General features: G+C 35.0%; 1 protein-coding gene across 3 annotated transcripts in view; it reads left to right on the top strand.

Moving 5' to 3' along the window:
* Nucleotides 1-22,387, top strand: part of LOC113240658 (unconventional myosin-XVIIIa) — a 391,151-nt gene that overhangs the window by 355,826 nt on the left and 12,938 nt on the right. For all 3 annotated transcript variants that reach the window (XM_026478017.1, XM_026478018.1, XM_026478019.1), the window contains 2 exons: nucleotides 8,566-8,709; nucleotides 10,751-10,984. In XM_026478017.1, the coding sequence (XP_026333802.1) occupies nucleotides 8,566-8,709; nucleotides 10,751-10,984 (378 nt within the window). The remainder of the gene's footprint in view (nucleotides 1-8,565; nucleotides 8,710-10,750; nucleotides 10,985-22,387) is intronic.

Here is a 22,387-nt window from a genome sequence, read left to right as displayed (position 1 = left end):
CCTACAAGATATCGTTGTTATGGAAAAATAATTTCACAAGTCGTCAGTCTTTGAAAAACGTCAACGCGTTTCACAAAGTTATTGGTTGCTAAAACCTTTTTGCGTTTACAACTTAAATTTACTGCGACATTTCTATCCGAATAACGATTCCCATGACGTCTGGTGCTTTGATGTTCTAAAGTTAATTCGCTTTTAACTTTGCGAGACCTTTAAATTTATATTTTTGTAGCCGTTCCTTGTTAATTACAACATATTTTCTTTTTCATCTCATTTTTATTAAACATTTTTTATGTTGTTTTCAAACTTTGTAACAGACCATGATTCATCGTGAATGTTTCAAATATTTCTCAATCTTAATCTTTAAGATTATTTTTATCTTCTTTTATACACTATCTTTCGTTTTGACGTACAATAGAAAATTTCTTTTAAATATTCTACAACCATTATTATGTCAAATCGGTATAATATTTAAATTAGGAACAAACATAGTGTTTTAAAAATCTTTAGCAACATTATCGATCGAGTTTTTAGGTTGTTGCGATTGTTATATATTGTAAATGAAACTATTTTTTTCTGATCTGTATCGTGTTTGTTTTGTTCTTTGTTTGTTTTTTTCAAACGAACTAACAACGTTTCGGACTTTTACAAGTCCCAAATCTACATGCCGTATATTTGTTTATTCAAACAAACCGACTTTTCGAGCACAGGTACTCATAATTCATCATAGATTTTAAGATTTTTGAAACCCGGTGTAATAAGAAGTTATACTGCGATAAGAAAGGGATTATTTGTTATTTAGCTAGCAACATTGGTTGAATAACTTTTGGGCACTAAAATATTTGACTTGAAACTGATATTCAAATTTTTTAAATATATTTTCACACTAGGGAAACCCTGTATCGCGAATGCAATGAACACACACATAGACAACCATAAATTACACCCAAACTCACGAGAGAAATAAATGTTTGGCAAATGCGTGGCAGTCCAACATGGTAACCGTCTGGCCACAGAGGCAGTTAATTTACCAAGACAACGTTGTATATTATCTTGAAGTAAGACAAATTAAAAGAAATACAATCATCCATGTTGAATATTTTATTAAGCATTTTTTTCTTCTAAATGTAAGAGCGGGTCGATGCCATATTGACATCAGTAGGTGTTAATCACGGCTTAAAGAACCAATAACCTGGTCTCAAACTAGGGATTTCCCCGTAGTATGAGTAACAGAGCAAAGAAATTCACTCCGGGGCACTATCTAGAACACCTGCACTAGAACCAATTTTAGTAGAGCTTCTTGTGAAAGGTTCGTCCAGGGAAATATTGCTAATTACATATTTCTGCCGCCAAGCAGTAATGTGAACATTCCTGCGTTTTAATTTTGGTGATGAAATTGAAGTCCCAAGATTTGTCAACTTATGTCTCAGGGTGACAAGCGCAGTGGCAGTGCCCCTCAGATCTTTGCGTTTTAAAGCTCGGCCGTGAAACTACTATGAACAGGCGTGTAGCTAGTGTATATAAAGAAAAAAGAAATTAGACAAATTCATTTCCCAGATAATTGTTGAATTATTTTAGAGTAAAATTATTGATTTATTTATATCATCAGAATTCCAGTAAGTAATATTTGAAAACATTCACAGCGGCGAAACATAGCCTAGTCTGTAAACTAGTATATTACTATAATGCGCATAAGCAAGCGTGGCCTTCACGGTTTCCGGTCTGATGCTCTACAGCTTCTGATCCATTGACATATTTATGGGTTGACACCGTTATTGCTAATTTTGTTTATAGCATCCTTTATTGCTTTTTGTCTTGTTTGATATCCTAGGTTGATTACGAACAATCTATAGCAGAATTGTATTTTTAATTGTTTGCTTGTCTTTACTAAGCTCTTTTGTAGTTTTTGCCTCGAATGTTTTAGTTTAATTTATATATTCCAGTTACAGAATATTTAGTATCGTGTGCAAAATCAAATGATCGATTGGCGTTGATTTCTCTGTGATATATTGATGAACAAGTTTTAGAGTTACGAATGTTGTGATTGGCTAAGCTTTGCAATTTTGAAGGTCCAATGCGTGTCAGTCGCGCGTGCACTTCGACATCTACGTAAACTAAAATAGTCGAGCGGCACTGCCCGGCGACCGAGTTCGAGGCGTTGGCGCAGTGCGTCCGCGGAGCCCTCGTGCGCCGGTTCTATTTCCGATGTGCCCACGCTTCCCAAACCGACCGCGACTCGCTTGCTGAACCCGCCAGTGAAATGGCACTAGACTGTCAATGCGGGGACTTCCGCTAACACCAGGAAATACAATCGCGTAAGCCAACACCATGCCGCACGCGAACGATACTCCTTCTGCCAACGTCAACGGCCACAGCCCCCTTGAACTCCAGATACCACAACACAATGGAGACCGCACGCCCATCAACGGTGCTCTGTCGCCAAATTCCAATGGGCCCCTATCTCCTCCCATTTTGGATGCGACCCCAAGAAAACCGCCAAAAGCGCCTTTCTGCCGACCTATACTGCCAATGAAGAAATCGCAAACTTTGCCGATAAATTTCGACGAAAAAGTACCTCCAAAAACATCCACATCTTTACTCAGCGGCAGGAAACTCTATGTTACCAAACAGTTAAAGGAAGTACAAACTATTCTACAAAATCCTCCAGAAAATGGAAGATGTTTGACGACACGGCCTCCTTGTCCATCTTACAGGCGAAGTATGTCGACGGCTTCAGTTGAAACAGGTTCCATTTCAGAATTGGCCAGACGACATGAATATAGTAATTTGATTGTTTCGCGATCACCCAGTCCATCTCTGAGTTTGAAGAGTTCAGGCAGCCAATATTCAACCTGCAGCAGCAATGGAACTTTCGTACCTCTGTCTCGTTCCTCCAGCATGAACTCAACGCATTATAACAGGACGCCAACACCGCGAAGGATATACCCGCAGTCTTGCGATAATTCTGTTGGAGTTGACTTGAAGGAACTCAGATCTAAAGAACAAGCGCCTGTGGTCTTCGATGCCAACTTGCAATTTGTTCTTGGATGCAATAAGCAACCAGTTCGACAGAGGATGAAGCCTGTAGCGGCTTTCATGGAAGAAGGAACCTCTTCGAATTATTTAAGCAGCAAAATAGACAACTTTTTGAGGAGAACAGACCATGTTATGGATGAATGGCGCAGATTGGGCCACAAAGATGAAACTGACCTAGACATGTATTATGATGGGAAAAGACGAAAAGTTGGAAGATCCAAGTCTGCCACTAACATTATGATTAAAGGCTTCACATTGTTCAGTAGGAGTGGTAGTAGAGCCAGCAGCGTCACTAGATCCACAACGCGTGGAATATCCGAGGACCGGACTAGCGTGTCCGAAATGGAAGAGGTTGGTTTATTTGTATTAGGATTAGGCTTAAAATAACACGATGACTTTTAATAAACTCTCTTTCGAAATTTACTATTTAATCTTGTTGTTACGTGACGACTTGGCTAGCAGTAGTAACTGTGGAATTTACCAGAGATTTACATCAAAACAATAGTACTTGGTGTGAAATTTTGAATATTTTTTTCATAAGTTGTCCCAAACATTAATATGACTCATCGGTAGTTTTGTAAATGTTGTAGTAAATCGTTTTGCGAGTCTCGTAAAGATATAATCTGTAGTAACCCGCTGTAATAAATCGCACTCGGATGTTTGGAACAGGCGATGGCGCTTCTCGCAATCACCCGCCTCCGATAATACCACGACTATGGTTGCCAATTGCTTTTAGTGTTTCGTAGCTAACAAGAAAGGATTATATGGGACGTTTTACTATCCATAATTCATTTAGTCATATCCATAACTATATTTAGGTCACTATTCCTAAAACTGCTTTGATTTTTTTTGGACAATTTTATAAATCACAATGTTATTTACGTGCTCACGGCTATTCTCGTAAGGATCTCACTTCCAGATTTGAACATTTTGTTAATGTTCTTAGGTTTCATTTTCAGTGAGCAATTATGAACACTATAGTCATCTGTAAGAGCTGACAAGTTACTTACAGTAGCACTGATATTGTCGTTTAATTTTCTCATCTTGTCATTCGAACTGCTCGTGATTACTCATTGTTGTGTTGAGAACGCTGAATGAGGTGGTCCTGGGTACGATTTGGGTACGATCGATAGCACTATGGGAAAGAATCTTTTCTAAATTCCGTTGCTCTTGTATTCATGGTACCGGGAACTCCGTAATAGTTTGATCAGGTGATTGGTATGTTTCTCTGGCACATTATTTCATTGTATTTCAATGCTGGAAAGGTAAAACGTCTAACGTGCATTTGGAGCATATTATAGTAGAGCGATTTAAAGTAATTTTTTTAAGAAAAAAATCATAACTTTAATTTTATTTGCTATTTAGAAAAGCTAAAACTCTATTTTTCCATATAACAAATCCCTCTCTTGTAATATTTTTCAAATGCACGTTAGACGTTTTACCTTTCCAGCGTCAGTTTATTTATTTAATCTTTTTTGCACTATTCAATAATGTACAAATTGCCGACTTAATGCCATAAGGCATTTTTTACCTGTCAACCATTGGGTCAAACAGAAAATAAAATAAAAGATTACACTTAAAACAAACACAAAAAAATACCATAACGTCGCCTTACTTTCTCAAACTCGTATCTCAAAGTTACTGAAATGCAAAAAATAGATTGTATATACTAATTTTGCAAGCTGTTTACACATCACATTTCCTTCATATTCACACACTGGCTTTTGCCTATTCTTAAAGTAATAGATCCAAACTCATAGGAAATTTAAAACAAAATAGAAAGTTTTGCCATCTCCTGAATAATCACTTTTTAGAAGATACGAGTTTGAAAAAGTAAGGTAAAATTATATTTATTCTGTTTATTATATCTATCGTGGAATTGCTAAAGTTATTTATTATAATTTTTCTGCTATTCTGCGCTCTTTTTCCGTAACTAAAGTATAGACATAATTTAAGAAATTGAGTTATCAACATATCTTTTTATATATTATTTAGTTTCAGTCTTATTGTTAACCAAAATCAGCGTAATTGACATTTTTATTACCAAAAAAACTTTAGGTGCTAATATTTATTTATTTATTTTATTTTTGAGGGTACAAACAGCTTGTATCACAATGTAATAGAAACTATATAAAATAATTATAAGCAAAAACATTTCCCTACTGATAAACTATAGCAAAAACACTAGCATTAACAACACTAAACAACTAAATGACATTGGACACACACATGACACATTATAGAAGCAATGTAACGTTACGCATCTAATTTCCGTAACGTTACTTTAGTAATAAAAAAATGAATTAGATAATACTTTCTTAACGTACGCACAGTTTGCGTGAGACAAATCAAAATCGTAAAGAGCAGAAACTTTGTTAAAATTATTATTCGAATTATTAATATCTCGAAAGTTACCGAAACGCTTGCTTGCTTTTATAGTTTATTGTCGCGCGCGGAACTCAAGAATTCCAATGAATTAAACACTACATAATGTTTTTTTCATTGTTGACTTGTATCACAGTTTTTATAATTTAACACACGTCCAACACATTCTTGGCTGTCCCTCATCGCGCTTATGTCACACAGCGTCAAACGGAAGCGGTTGTTTTTCTCGTTTTATGTTTGTAAATTGCTTGTTAGTGGTCATAGAGTTACTAGCTCTGAAAAGTGATGGAAATTTGAGAGAATTAGTTATTATTTACGGGTTATAATATGAATGAGACAATAATTTATTTATTTAATAGCAATAGAGCTTTTTAGTAGCAGTAGAGCTCCTTGTGAAATTTCATCCAGGGAAGTACTGCCACCTTACCTATTTCTTCCGCTAAGCAGTAATGCTCACATTACTGCGTTCTAGTTTTGAAGCGTAAGAGTGCTGGTAAAATCACGAGCACAGGGACTTGTCAACTTATGTCTCAGGAAGACAGGCACAGTGACAGTGCCAGTGACATCTTTGTGGTTTAAAGCTCTGAGTGGCACTGCAACTGTTAGACTGGCGTGTCGCTTACCCACCCTTGTTCGTCCCGTCACATGGTAACCAATCTACATAAAATATAATTACTTTATTGTAATTTATTTAAAATATAATAATTTAAATTTAGTATAAATCTAGTTAGTATAAATATAAAAAATCATCATCTTCATCATCGACCAATTTATACGTCACATAGCTTGGCACGGGTCTACTCTCAGGCGATGGTTTAAGCCATAGTCCGCCATCCTGGCCCAATGCGGGTTGGAGACATTACACATTTTACGAGAGTCGTGAACCTACTTCGACGTGTAGGTTTTATCGCGATGTTTTTCATCAACGAAAAGTTCCTGGTAAATTTCAAATTTAATTTCGCACGCAAACCATTCATATATAAGCTCACGCCCTAGTCCCACAGGAGGGGTAGGCATAGAACACCACTTTACTCTATCCTGACACAACTTTCGAACCTCACATACATCAACTACCCTTTTCATAGAACTTCTTTTATTCTTGTCACTTCGGATCCCAGCCTTTTTGAGGACATCACTGATCTGGTCAATGTAAGTCTTTCTGGGAAGTCCTCTTAAAACCACATCATAAATCTGTTTGGTAAATCTTCTTACATCCATCAGCTCTACATGCCCAAACCACCTCAACATTCCTTTCGCTATTCTAGTCACTAGATCTAGATCCTTTTTCAAGCCACATCTTTCACGCATTATTGTATTCTTCACTTTATCACTCAACTTTATTCCACAAATTTTCCTCAAAGATCTCATCTCCACGGCATTAAATCTTGCATGCTTCTTCTGCCATATCAAACTCTCACTACGAAACGTCAGTGTAGGAACCAGCAAAGCATTGTCTATGGACTTGTGTTCTTTTTGGGATAAGATGATGCTCCCCATTAGACCATTTATGGCTCCATTTACAGCGTTTCCCTTTCGTACCCTTCTTTCAATGTCCTCATCAAACTTTCCATCATCAAGACGTTGAAAAAAGTGACGGGTTGAACAAATCGTGCGCCTAATGGTAAGCTACACGCCTGTCCATAACAGTTACAGTGCCACTCAGAGCTTTAAATTCCAAAGATCTGAGGGGCACTACCACTGCGTCATTCACCCTGAGACATAAGTTGGCAAGTCCCATGTGCCTGTAATTTCACAAGCACCTTTACCCTTTAAAACCGGAACACAGTAATGCTGACATTACTGCTTGGCGGCAGAAGTAGGTAAGGTGGCAGTATTATCCTGGACGAACTCTTTCACAAGGAGCTCTACTGCTACAAACTCATTCACTTGGTCAACGTTCATAACTGTATTTTAATCTTACATACCGTTCTCACGTTCTGGTCTCTTTCAAAAGCCATCACTTTTGTCTTCTCTGCATTAATCTTTATACCTCAATATAATTTCCAAATGACTCATTCATAATATCCAGCATTTTTTGCAGATCAAACCTTGATTTAAAAATTAATTGAGTGTGAATATTTATTTCCTGATTTGTCTCTTTTCAACGAACAGCTATTCTGAAAATACAATTGACGTGTTTCTTGAATTGGTTTACTGAGTTCGGTTGGCACGTATTTATGAATGGAAAATCCGTCAAACCACCGTCGAGACCACCCGTTCCGGACGTCATAGTTCCAATTTTAACCTTATAGCTGATGCATTGGCTCGTTAGTGCAGCTAAATGTTTTATATGTGTTGGTATTTCAGGGTTTAATTGTTTCTCGAGATTTTCATATTAACTATGTGTTAAATCTAGTAATTCGTTTACATTTTTAACCAACTCGCAACAAGAAGGAGGTTCTCAATTCGACTGTATTTTTTTGTATGTAATGCGATAACTTTTTGTTTTTGGATTTGTAAACCGATTTTGATGATTCTTTTTTGTTCGAAAGAGGGTACCTCAGTATTGGTCCCATTTTAATTTAAAGAAAATATTCCAAACTAACCGTCTAATTTGAAGGCGCCTTTAGAGTAAAGAATAACGTTAACCGTTGTTTTGTTTTATCGCAAATCCAGAATTGGCTTTTATTTATAAATAAAGGCCTGATTCGACTTTCAGACTGCTATTAAACTTCTACTCCAACAGTGTTATTGGAAATTTTCCATTACCCTGTGTAGTTTAAGTTCGGCTATTCAATGCAAGGATACGTCACGGATTTATTACGCCATTGACTGGCATGTTATTACTTGAGAGTCAGCGATCAAGTCATCTCCCATCACTCATCTGCTGTATTTCACGTTTTTGTCATAACATTTGATGGTTATCACTGTAGGCACTAGATGAGGAGGTCTGAGGTTCGATTCGCGGAAAGACAAATTTGGAAGATAGACTTCGAAACTGGTTCTGGTCTGGTTGTTCTGGGTAATGCCACCGGTGTTATTTCGTTGCTCACCAGAACAATCGCGAAAACCTAACTCTGTAGTTACAACAGTTAATCCCGATAAAAAACTTAACCTACCTTAGTCTTTTGTTATAAACAAAAACTTGAAATTAATACTTTTAATGTTTAGAAAATTATAAAAAAGACCTCTTGTCTTCTTCCACAGCTATCAGAAGTCGGTGGCGAGTTAGCCGAGGAACGTGCAGCGGCGGCCCTGGCAACGGAGCGCGCCGACGCCGAAGCGGCGGAACGCTTGCGCATCGAACGGGACAACAGAGACCTGCTCAGTAACAACCAGAGGTTGCAGCAGGTGAGAAACAGAATTATCTTTTCATTTAATTTTTTTTTTAATTAACTGACCTCCTGACCGAACGGTCATCATACTGGTCTGCCACGCAAAGGTACCGGTTTCGATTCCCGGATCGGGTGAAATATTTTTATGGCCAATATTTATTTATCTCGTGAGTATGCGTGTAATTTGTCGTTGTCTATGTGTGTGTCCATGGCAGAGGGTTTCCCTAGTACGAAGCTATGAGTATATGTTACGTTACGTTATTTATTTATTTATTATCAGCTTTATTAAAAAAAAACAAGGCAAAAGCGTCATAAGAAACAGGCACCCAAATCATCACTGCGCTCCATAAGTGAGATTAGTCTTAATAAGAAACTTTCATAAGTTATCACAGGTATCACAGAAAAAGCCATTTAAACCCAGTACAATGCCGCAACAAGCAAATAGACAAATTCGTGAAATCTGCTAGCTGGATCCGTAGCTTAGTTGACAGGGTAGTAGCCATATTGAGACAACAGATACTGGTTCTAGTCCAGTCGTATCGAAGGAAATTCTTTTTATGTTTGGCGGCCAGGACTTACCTCGTGAAGGCACCTTGCACATCCAGCATTGAGTTTGTTAAAGTGTCACAGTTTTTGTTTTGTTCGCAACAATGTCTACACTTTTTGAATAGCGAACATGTTTTAAAGGGATTTTAGTAGCATTGAACTCTTTCAATGCTACTAAAATCCCATTTAACACGAGTTCAAAAACATAAGACAACCAGTGTACATGAGCGATACTTAAAATAATCCTTAGAAAAGAGTTTCTCATGTACACTGGTTGTCTTATGTTTTTGAACTCGTGACGACAGTTTGAGGTAGCGGGGAGCGGGTGAGAGGGAGGATAGTGTTGCCAAAACGTAAATGTAATTGCTTTTACTGTGCGATGAGAAAAATACTTACCAATAAATGCTATTATTTAAGAAATAGAATAGAACAATATAGATGGAACTGACACAATTTATAATTGCGCAACCAACGTTTGGAATTATGTATCCATAAAAATAGCAAATGAGTATTTTCGCAACAAAATAGACGAATATCATTATAATAAAAATATCACGATATTCATAAAAAATTAAATTTATATATTTTCGTAGCAGTAGAGCTCCTTGTGAAAGAGTTCGCCCAGGGAAGTGTTGCCATCTCACCTATTTCTGCCGCCAAGCAGTAATGCGAGCATTACTGCGTTCCGAATTTGAAGGGTAAGGGTGCTGGTGAAATTACAGGCACATGGGTCTTATCAACTTATGTCTCACGATAACGAGCACAGTGGGAGTGACCCTCAGATCATTGCGATTTAAATGACGACGTGTTCGTCCCATCTCTTAACCTCGTAAGGCCCAGTGTACATTAAAATGTTCATAATATGTGAAGCATTAAATTTTTTAAATACTTATAATATGACATATATAATGTGAAAAATACTGTCCATATCCTTTTTTTATTGCCTGTCCCCTTTTATAAACGCCGATTGTGCATTTAAATGAACGAAAAATATCGTATACAAATGTAGTATATATATATATAAAATATATATATATAAGAATACATTGCACTACATTTAGTGCAATGTATTCTTAAACATTTAATATATATATATTTTACTAAATGCAATTGCACACTCTAATGTACATTTGGGATTTAGCGCTTCTCCCATTAAATTTTGCTGGGCCTTAGGAGGTTAATAATATTTTTTTAAAACATAACTGCTTGGCGGCAGATATAAGTAAGGTGGCAGTACTTCCCTACACGAAGTCACACACAATGAGTTATGATGTAGCAACGAGAACCAACAATAGACTAAAAAATGTCATAAAACAGAGACTTTTCAACTTATGTCTCAGTGTGACGGGCGCAGTGGCAGTGCCCTTTCAGCGGCACTGCAACTGTTACGGACAGACGCGCCGCTTACCACCAGGCGCACGACTTGTTCGTCCTGTCACTTAGTATCATAAAAAAGACAAACAAATAACGCTTGACTTTTTTAACATTTGTTCCCTGTCTTATGTGTACAGGCATCGGAGCGTCTGGAACTTGAGCTTTTGCATTGGCGCTCTGCCGAGGGCGGAGGCGCCGAGCCTTCAGACTCGGAAGGATCTGAAGCTGACGCGACAGCCGGCGCTGACAAATACAAGCGAAGATATGAACAAGCGCACCGGGAGCTGCAGTTGCTGAGAGCTCAGCTTAGGAGACAGCATGAAGATGACTTGGAACAGCTTGTTACAGTCAAGAAACAGCTTGAAAAGAAGGTAAGTTACTCATTCATATCCACTTGTTAAACCACGCCCTTCAAATGTTTAGACTCGTCACAGACAGGAACAGTTATGCTGACTTGACTGCCAACGTTCACTAGTTCGAGAGGCACTTGAAGAAGAAGAACTACTAGACCATAATTTACGACCTCAGTTACCCTAGAGTTCACAGTAATTTTAGGATGCTGTGATGGAAATTTTGTTGCCAGACAAATATAAACCAATAAAACTAATAATATAGGAAAATAGAATTTATGAGCAAGAAATAAATAAATAAACATAGAAAACCGTTTAGTACAGGAGTCAATGAGTACAGGGTTAAAAGCACGATAAAATAAATAAAATAAATAAAATAAGCTTAACATTTACATTTTAAATTAAATTTCATAGTAGCGGTAGAGCTCCTTGTGAAAGAGTTCGTCTAGATAAGTACTACCACCTTACTCATTTCTGCTGCCAAGCAGTAATGTGACCATTACTTTGCGATGTGACGGTTTTGAAGGGTAAGTGTGCTGGTGAAACTGGAGGCACATGGACTTGTCAACTTATGTCTCGGGGTAACGGGCGCAATGGCAGTACCACTCCGTTTTTTGCGATTTGAAGCTCTGAGTGGCAATTGCGCTGCAACGTTATGGACAGGCGTGTAGCTTACCACCACGCACAAAACTTGCTCGTCCCGTCACTTAATATTATTTAAAAAATGCTCAAAACTCTATCATTCTCGATGTGCTCTTGACGTACGGTGCTTGAGCAGTGCTGCAAGTGGGTATCCAACCTTAAAACAACTCACACAAGTTTAAGAATAAATGTGCTGGATACGACATCGAATGCATGGTAGTGACACCCACTTAATGTAGTTTGTTAAGATGTCTGGACCGCCACACGGCCAACATCATTAATTTAACCGTTCAACATTTCATAATAATTCCTAAAACTTTTTTTTGTGAGTAATAAATAAACATTTAAAAATAAATACTTTCAAAAAATGTCAAGGGCACAAACTACACTGGCATCTAAAGATTCGTTTTGACGCAAAACCATTGCCAAGTGTTACATTAGTTATATTACTATACTTTAGTTAAAGATTATACTTTGGGAGATCCGCCAAATTAACGTTATACATCGCACCGGCAACACAGATTACCCATGAGTATATACAACCTCAAATGGTATTGGTTAATTCCAAATAACAGTGTAAGTGTTGAAGTAATCACTATAGAAAAAATATATAATAAAATTGAGGATATATACGTTATGAAATCACGATTCTTAAAAATTTTCGCGACAGAAAAACAACACAAACTTACAAGAAAACCCCTATATTTAATAGGCACTTTACATATGCCAATGATATTTTTATCAACTGAACTAAATAGAACTCGGATAGTATACGATATAAGTTTTTCAAATGGCTTTAATTTCGTTTGTAAAAAAATACTTTCTCGACCCAAGCAAAATGATCCGTATGAGTACGGGAAAAATTTGAATTCACGCTGAGGTAGTCAAGGTATCTTAGTAGTTATTTGTATTTGTATTGTAGAATATTGTCATGAAGTATTATTTAATATTCGAGTTTAATGCCCTGAAATATTATTTAACATTCAAGACTCGACCACCGAAATTAGGTAGAAAAAACTAACCTGAAAATCACTCGTATAAGTTACGCTATTTGTGTACCGATTTTGAAGATTCTTTTTTTTTATTAAAAAGGGGGTACGACCGTAGTGATCCCATTCAAATTTGAAGAAACTATTTCACCTCTAAGTGTAGCAAATTAGGGAATGAATTCGGTTGATTTCAATAAAACTTGGCAAATAGATGTAATTCTACAAACTTTAAAGGTCGGTTTTTTGTTTATAAAAACAGTTGTAATTTGAAATACAACTAACAATCTGTTTCGGGCTTTGTACAAGTCCCATAACTGAGTCAACCGTGACCATGGGACTTGTAAAGGTCTCGAAACGTTGGTTTGTTGTGGTAAAGAAAAGAACAAATATACGCAATTTACACCCAATAAAAATAGTTTTATTTTTGGCTATGTATTTAAAGTTTTATAGTTACTTTAGAAGCAGCGTGTATAATGAAAATACACACAATATGTCTATTTTAAAACTCAGAAAATGTGTTTACTGTGAATGTGGAAGTCGTTTAGCTAATAATGTTTTTGCTAGAGTTTTTTTTCCTTTTACTGTTCACACATTTGTCGACTGTCAGCTGCTTATAAATATACGACATCAGTTGTTTTGTTACGCTAAAATAGAATTTGGCATTAAGAGGGAGCAGAGAAAAAATTCCTAATCTTCGATTTGATTTTAGAAAGGTATATCCACTTTAAAGTTAAAAATAAAATATTGTATGAGTAACTACACGGTATATTCAAGCATAGACATTAATCAGAAATATAAAACAATAATGTTTCCTCGATAGATAAAAATCACGAAATGACCTCTAATTTTCACAGTTTAACGATTTATCCTCGAAATTTTGCAGGTTATTAGGACAAAAATTACATAATTAATTATATTTATGCATGATCGACAACTGTCACTACGGATTTTTTTAATCCCTTTAGTTTTAGAGTTATTCCGCTAAAACGAATTTGGTACTTTTAATGCGCAAAATTCAATATCTCCTGTCGCATGTCACGCGAACTTCAGGCATATATTTGTTTCACAAATTTGGGCGGAGCCAACGTCAAAACTTTTTTGGCATGAGAGCTCTTAATTAATTCGATAGTTCGAGATAGAAATGCTTTAACAGCCAGAGAGTGTGCGATGGAATTGCATATTTTGATTCCGCCTTCCCCTTTCCATCATAGGGGGACTAGACGTGGGCTGGGGTTCCACCCCTATGTTGTGGATATTCTCAGGAATCGCATAAAGCGTTTCGCTTCCGCATTTATGCGAAGCGAGCGGCTAGGGAGTGGAATTCCCTGCCTGCAGACTTGTTCCCCGAACGCTATAACTTGGACCTTTTCAAGGCGAGAGTGCATAGGCATTATTGAGGTGTGCATGCTACATTCTCAACCTCATCGTCACTTTCCATCAGGTGAAATGGAGGTCAAATGCGCACTTATTTTTATATATAAAAAAAGAGTATTCTATTTATTATTCACCAAAATTAGTTTTTTTTACGTAAATCTACTTAGAGACATACCAATATAGTAAATATTTTGTTGTTTGGTTTTTGCGCCCTTTATACTACGAATTGTCAGATTGTTCTATTTTTGTTTTAGAATTAATGTTTCACTGATCATTTTATTTTAAAAAACAATGTCCTCAGCTAATGATTTAATAATAATAATAATAATAATAATAATAATTTATTTCATTAAAAGTTAAGGTACTGCTAAAATCAAAGTTTAAGAAAAAACCTATTATAACAATCACGCCTTTCTGTGAAAAACCTAATTGTGAGCCTTTCTCCTTGTGACTACAATCAACCATATGACAATTTTTTTTAATATATAATTAATCATAATATATAAAAATTCCACTTATTCAGTAATTCCGCATAGAATGTTATATTTTTAAGAAAAATCGACCGTACTATGGGAATATTTTTAAAGTTGCGCCTGAAACTGCATCCTTTAGTATCCCTTATTTTTTTCGAATGTCCAAACATTTTAAAAACACTACAGATGTATTAATTTGTCATATATAAAATCCCACTTGTTCAGTAATAAATGTTACGATTTTAACAAAAATCAACCATGTTATGTCATGCCATATCAACAGTGCAATTAAGATTGGAACCTTGATGAATAAATTGAAGTACAGCTTATATTTTTCCGAATGTTCAACAATTTTTAAACACAGTCCATGTGTGTTAATTGGGCACTATATACATATAAACCACATTTGTTCATAAATTCAGTATTTAATGTTAACAAAAATAAACCATATGTAAATATTTTAAGGTGTACCGAATATTGCATACTTACATTTTTTCAAATGTCCAAATATTTAAAAAAATACTCCGGTCATATCAGCCACAACTTGTTCTATTATTTAACTTTTTAACTACCTCCGTGGCCGAACGGTTACCATGCTGAACTGCCACGCAGAGGTCCCAGGTTCGATTCCCGGGCTGGGAGAAATATTTGTATGGCCTACATTTATTTCTCCCGTGAGTTTGGGTGTAATTTGTGGTTGTCTATGTGAGTGTCCATGGCACCCGCGACTCAGAGTTTCCCTAGTGCGGGGCTTTGTAGAGTGCATGTGTTATTATTATATAAAAAAAACCAGTACTTAGTCTGTGATTTTTTATCTTATGTAAGCTCGTGTTTATAGAACACTGGCCGAGCATATATGTATAGATCATCGAATGAGATTACGGTTTATCTGAAAAACATTCTCGAGATCATCCTTGATGATGTGCCGGGCCGATATACCATCTTATTATCTATCAGTTTGTTGTACTACGTACTCCTAAAGAAGTATGTTGCAAGTTTTGTAAGAACTATCTATTTGAAATTGTTGGATAACATTGAATTTGGTGTTTTCTCTTGTTGTGTTTATATTTTTGTGTTGAATTATTCCGACATAAAGGCTGAATATTGTAGACTGAGTGATTGAATATATACATAAATACAAACAACATTTACTGTAAATGTAGTAAATCGTGTGAAATAAGATTGGTTGGCCCCAATTTATACATATTAGGTGAGTTGTACGTATGATCATTTATAGTAAATGATATAAATAGTGATATATGTATATTGGGTCTAGTGAATTTTGTTCATATTAGTATCATTCTCTAAAATATCGTAAAATAAATATATAGGTAGTAAATGTTATCAGCAGAGATTTTTTTAAGGTAAAGTATATCATAGTGTTCATTGAAGTAACATGTATGTGGAGTGACTAATACCTCCCTTTAAGAAATCGGAATTATTGTATTTTATTCTTTAGATCAGTAGCTAGCAATTACTATGTTAATATATTTAGAAGAAAAGAAAAAATTGTAAGGTCAAAAACTTTTTGCTTTTTTCGGCATTAAAATTTTTCAAACATTATCCACTTTGTGATCGAAGTCTAAAGACGATTGATGTTTTTTTTTATATAAACATTCTGGTATATATGTGGCCAGTGCCTCATATGAACCTTATGAACATGGTTACCATAATTCCACCTTCTTTTGCGTTCCTCTAAATATATCCATGACTATATACATATTTTTCGTCAAACGCATATCCTCTACTCTGTAGAATTCAATACTCAATGAGCTCCAGTCGGTAATAAAACATTATAATGTCTCTATAAATAGTGCTACATGTTTGATATTTATTTAAATTGCAGTCTCTGCATTATAAATGTTTTACGCAATCTGCCAATCCACGCACATCCGTTATGTCGTAACTTGTTTTTTTATTTTTCTTATAATATCAAGTTTATTTAGTAACCGATCGTTTTATGTTCATTAATCATTTGTTTTAAATACTTACTTAGTTCAGTGACAATTCTTGTTGAATTTATGATTAATTCTAACGTAGGAAGTTAAAGGGTCATTTTCAGGTTCAGTTAACTAATTTCGCTGGCAATTTTTATTAATGTGTTCAAATGTAATATCGTGACATGTTAAATAACTAATAATAAAGATGCTATGGTTGAATATTAACTAATACTTCATGATAATATTCTAGAATATTTAAATAGTTAAAATTGGCATCAAAATTAAGGTAGAGAAAACTAACCTGAAAATTACGCTAAAACATGTTTAGTGCAGGCGCCATCTTTGAATTGTGATGAACAATGAAGTTAATAATGTTGAAATCAGGAACGATCGCGTAAAAAAATAAAATTTTGTCAAGCAAAAATTTATTCTTACTTATGACCTTTAAGAGCGCTGTACAATTTGCTATACAGTATAAATAAATTTGCAGTATAAAATAATATAAATTTTGTTGTGGGTCATTTTAAGTTTAGTGTTCTGTACTTTTTTTCTGTACTAATTTTTATCATTAGGGTATTCTAGTATATTAACGTGAAATATTAAACGATACTTTTATTCATACAAAATTGCCACCGAATTTAGAAAGAGAAAATGACCCTTGTTTGTTTGTCTCGTTCGAGAAAGCAATTTTAATCGATTAATTATATTCATTAAATTCTAGGATATTTCAAAAGTGTAAGTTGAATTGAAACCATACCTTAATTAGACAGTTGTAAGAGTGAAAATGCCTTAATTGTTTTATTACAGTGTCATGTGAGTTCAGTGTTATCCAACAAAGTTATGTTGACAGTGAATATTTTTATTTGTCGAAAACTTAATTAAGTCACTATGGAAGACAGTGATACTAAAACTATGGTGGACAATACTCCAGTGGACGTATTGGACAGTTTAAAAATCTTGGAAATTAATGTCCAAGAGAATACGGAACAGATGAAAGTGAAAGATAGGATTCAGGCGTTTGAAAGGAATTTGTCGGAAATTGAAAACAGCGTTGAAGAAATTGGCACAGATTTGGTTGATGCGGTAAGAGGCATTTAAACTTTTTTCTATGATACCTAGTGGGGAATACGTTAAACGACACGCTTAGATCATAACAGTTGCAGAGCCACTCAGAGCTTTAAATCCAAAAGATCTGATTGGCACTGCCATTGCACCCGTCACCCTGAGACATAAGGTGACAAGTCCATAGTGCCTGTAATTTCACCAACACCCTTACCAAGTATTTATGTGATCTGTGATCTTTACCCTTCAAGACCGGAACGTAGTAATGGCCACATGACTTCTTGGCGGCAGAAATATGTAAGGTGGCCGTACGTCCCCGCACGACTTCTTTCACAGGACTCAGTGTGTTTTAAGAGTTGATGTGAATCGATCATTATTATGATTTGACCAGAGACAAAAAAGTTTTGCATGCTCACTTGTTGAAACAATTTTAGCAAGTAGGTTTTTTTTTAAATTTGAACGAGCAACAAAAAATTTTGTTTCTCCATAGAAAATGTGCCTTTTGTAAATCAAACAATTGCCTAAATCAAAAAGTCTTAATTAGTATGGGTGTAACAATTATGTTAACACCCAGTCTGTAAAAACCACATTTAAAAAAACATTTAGAAAAAACCTAACATTTACAGTCTTCTAAAACCAATTTCTCTTATCAACATTTACAATTACGCTAATTCCAACAATATTTATGAGTTCAATGCACCGATTGGTAAACAAATAAATAGCGTGTTGTAATTTAAAACTTATTATTTGTTTGATTATAAATTTGTTTGGCGTACTCCCAAATGATACTCTTATCAACAGATGGCGAAAGCCCGTGTGTGACATTATTGTGTCTAATCGATGACATAGAGTAGTGAAATCAGTTAGTCGACTCTGTTCTAAATAATTTTATTATTTTTACACTTCTGTACTCAGAATATACAACATTTTGTTGTGGATAGGTCACAGAGCTTTCCATTGGTTAAAATAAAGACAATCAAGTGACCACATTTGCGTGATATACAATTCGTTTTTCAATTTATACAATGTTTCCGATAATAAGGTGTGTTTGAAATAGTCCTCTGTTCTAGACAGTTATCGATGTATGCGAGTTGTGAATGATTCAGTCAAAAGGACACCAAACTTGACACTTTGAACCGTTGTTATCGCAAGTGTGGCACAGAATTAAATTTAAATCTTAAATGTCAACTATTGGCGAGCTCCGGTCCTGTACATTGATATGAGTAAGTATTGTAGAACAACGATGAAGATACGATGAAGGTAATAAAGATTAAATTCTATTGCACTGATTCGCATTTGAAACAAACACAATGAAACAAAACACAAATCAAAAACAATTTGAAACAAGCATTTGAAAGTACTCTATTGTTTTTCTGAAATCTACTTAACGTTCAGTGCCGGCTTTACCCATGGTGCACAGCATATGGCTCACACGGGCGCTGAACCGCCACTGGCGACACCTCCAAAGAGCCACGAACGAGCTACTGCTTCCCAACATTGTTTATAATTAATTGAGACTATCTGCGCTAAAGTGGTGTAACCCCCATTAATAATTTTTTTTTTGTTTACTTATAATGTTACTTTAAATGTACATATTTAATTTATATTTGGATGCTATTTTCATGTATAAAAATAGCTAATTTTCTTTAGTAGTCATGAGAATAGCCTCCAAATTTAAACTAATCATGTACTTTAGTATCACTTGGATGCTGATAAGTAATAATGTGTTAACCAACATGAGCATAATTTTGAGAAAATGGCACCTAAAGATTTCGTGGTTATGGCTAATGGATTTATGTCAACTGTGTTTACCATTTTCTCTTATTTAGAGGTTTCAAATCACTTACTTTATGTTTGTAAAATGTAGACGAGACGACAAGCTACAATTTGCCATTAATATTTCCATTTTCGAGTTTTAGCGGGTTAACACGTTATTGCTTATCAGCATCCACTTAAAGTAATATCGTAGAAAAAAAATTGATACGGATTACACCTTTTTTGGGCTGATAGCCTCAATTGCACCATTTGCACCCGAATTTCCGATCACTGGGAAAAATCTCCCTAAGTACCTATTAATATTTTGGTCACGTGCCACATGGCCTAGTGCCGACACTGGTAAATACAGTTTAATTGTACGCAATGTTCACTGCCTCTTATAATAATACATAAAAGTAACAAGGGCAAGTAATTGACAGCGTTACTGTGTAAAAATTATCAATCGCAACTTGCCTATTATAATTATTAACTGTCAGCGAATGAGTAAACAAGAATTTTAAATTTATATGACACTAATTATCATTGTTGGTTTTATCAAAGTTAAACCAGAGACAGTATGTTATTTAATGGAACATTAGACATAATGGTCGTTTGTGCAATTCGGCATATATTTAACATGTTTTGTAAGTTATTCTATTATAACTGTTTGTGTCCCTTATAAATAAAAAAGGGAAAGAATAAAGAAGAAATCACAGATGTGTATTGATAAGGCGAAATATGTATATCAGGATCGTAGCAAGTGGCAATCACACGTCAAACTGCAATGTGAAGGAAAGAGATAGTTGTCTTTCTCCGTCGGTCGCATTGCTTGCAATATTTAATCTATAACTTCATTGATTACATTAAAGTTGAATGTATTGTAATATAAATGAAAAGAATTATTAATTATAGGAAAGGTGAGCATAAGGTGACTTATCTCTAGTATATCTTTTCCGTCCAACCCAAGGCAGTGAGAGCGAAAGTAATAAGCGGGCAGCTGCGTGCAAGAGAGAAACATTAAATTTGACATATTCAACATGTAATATTTAGTTGAATATCATGATGTTGTTAGTACCATAATATTCACATATTTTTTTGTGAAAAATCCCTTTATAGTCATAATAGTTAAATTGTATTAAGTAGCCAAACTGAGGTCAGTGATTAGTCTATGTCCATAGGCTGATTTTTAAATGTTTGTGAGTTAGTGTTCGCCCGGCTCTCTCAGCTAGAAAACGCTAATCTTGTTCAAATAGAATGTTACAGTGCTGCAGTTATAAATACATTCAGAAACTTAGTGTCGTTTCCGGTGTCAAGTTGTGAAAATTAAAAAAAAGGATTTTATTGCGGCTACAGCACTACAGTGTTCGATTATAGCCAAAAAATATACACTATCTAAAAAGTAAGGTAGTTGAAATAATAATTTTTGTATGAATACATATTGACCCTTTGGTAGATTCTAAACACTGCTTCAAAACAAACGTTAAATTAAAACTGTGAAACGATTAGCTGTACTCCGATATCATTTGGTCATTTGCACAATATATTCAAGGTTCGCAATCTTATAAAGTGGTAGTATGACGTTATAATATAACGTATATTATATTTATATATTAAATACGTAATAGTGTTGTGTATATAACGTTTAATGTATTATATGTATGTATTATTATGTTTTTTTTATAATATCAAGTGACGGGACGAACAAGTCGTGCGCCTGATGGCAAGCTACACGCCAGTCCATAACAGTTGCAGTGCCACTCAGAGCTTAAAATCACAAAGATTTGAGGGGCACAGCCACTGCGCCCGTCACCCTGAGACATAAGTTGACAAGTCCCATGTGCCTGTAATTTCACGAGTACCCTTGCCCTTCTAAACCGGAGCGCAGTAATGCTAACACTACCACTTTCTCGTATTGTTTGTCGTTTATCAGAGACAGAGTTATTTAATTTAAATTTATTCATTCCTACTTTTGTTTTTATTCTTAATATTATACGTCCATTATCAGTTATTATTTTCGTTGATAACTGCAATTGGCCCATCCAAAAAGTTTTAAACTTATGTTAAGGTTAGAATTGTATTAAATATGGCTGTTTCTATCCTAAATAAAAAAATAATAAAAATTGTGGAGTCAGCCGTGACCATTAGAGCCTTAAAGAACCCAAAATGTAATTTTGTGTAAAAAAACAAATATACGCAGTATAGATAAAAAAAAACAGTTTCGTTTCCAATATATAGCAATCGCAAAATACAGAACTCGAGTAAAATTACACCATACTTTTTTTTATAATAAATATAATAACGCATACACTCAACATAGCCCCGCACTAGGAAAACCCTGTGCCGCGGGTGCCATGGACACACATAGACAACCACTAATTACACCCAAACTCACGAGAGAAATAAATATAGGCTATATAAATATTTCTCCCGGCCCGGGAATCAGTTTATTTACTAGCGTTTAAATTTGCAACCAAGAAGTGGTTATTTTTGTAAGAGTCTAACCGGTACATAAAATTACTTAACATTTTCTGAAACAAATGGTGACAAATTTTATATACAATAAATTTCAAGTATTTTGGAACTTGGATTTTTAAGACTACATTTAGGATATAAGGTTAGTACTTCAAGTGACGTAATAATAAAATTCTATTGTTGCCGTAAAGCACATATAAGTACGTATATGTATGTACAAATATAGTGGTACATTATATTCAATGTCAAGCCTTTGTTTCATAACTTCATATAGTCAAGCCAAATTATTCTTTAAATTGCCTCGTTTAACCATTTTTGGACGTTTGTCGTGTGCCCATTTACTAAAAGGAGATTTTCAAGAATTTACCGGTCTCGCGGTCTGACATGGATATATTTCCTTCTGTTCACGTGTTGAAGTGTAATAAGGGTACTGGAATAAGACTTAATAATATATAATATATTATACAGGTATAAATTATAGTCTTTTAGTTAAATAATTTTTTTTTGACATGACATTTAATGACAACCTTTGACTACATAGTTCATTATAAAGCCAATAGATGCTGCTTCAAAATAATTAATGCGTTTAAGTCTTTTATAAAATAGTTAAATGTGGCGATATATTATATACTCCCGGACACACATTGCATTTTCAATATTAAATGCCCTGGCTTAAACAATGCTTGATTGATCAAGAACTATTTGCAAACTATAAGC

This window comes from Hyposmocoma kahamanoa, unplaced genomic scaffold, assembly GCF_003589595.1.
Source record: "Hyposmocoma kahamanoa isolate Upper Pololo Valley unplaced genomic scaffold, ASM358959v1 160, whole genome shotgun sequence".
Lineage (NCBI taxonomy): Eukaryota > Metazoa > Arthropoda > Insecta > Lepidoptera > Cosmopterigidae > Hyposmocoma > Hyposmocoma kahamanoa.
The sequence above is the reverse complement of the archived record's forward strand: the minus strand, read 5'-3'. Positions and strand labels throughout refer to the sequence as shown.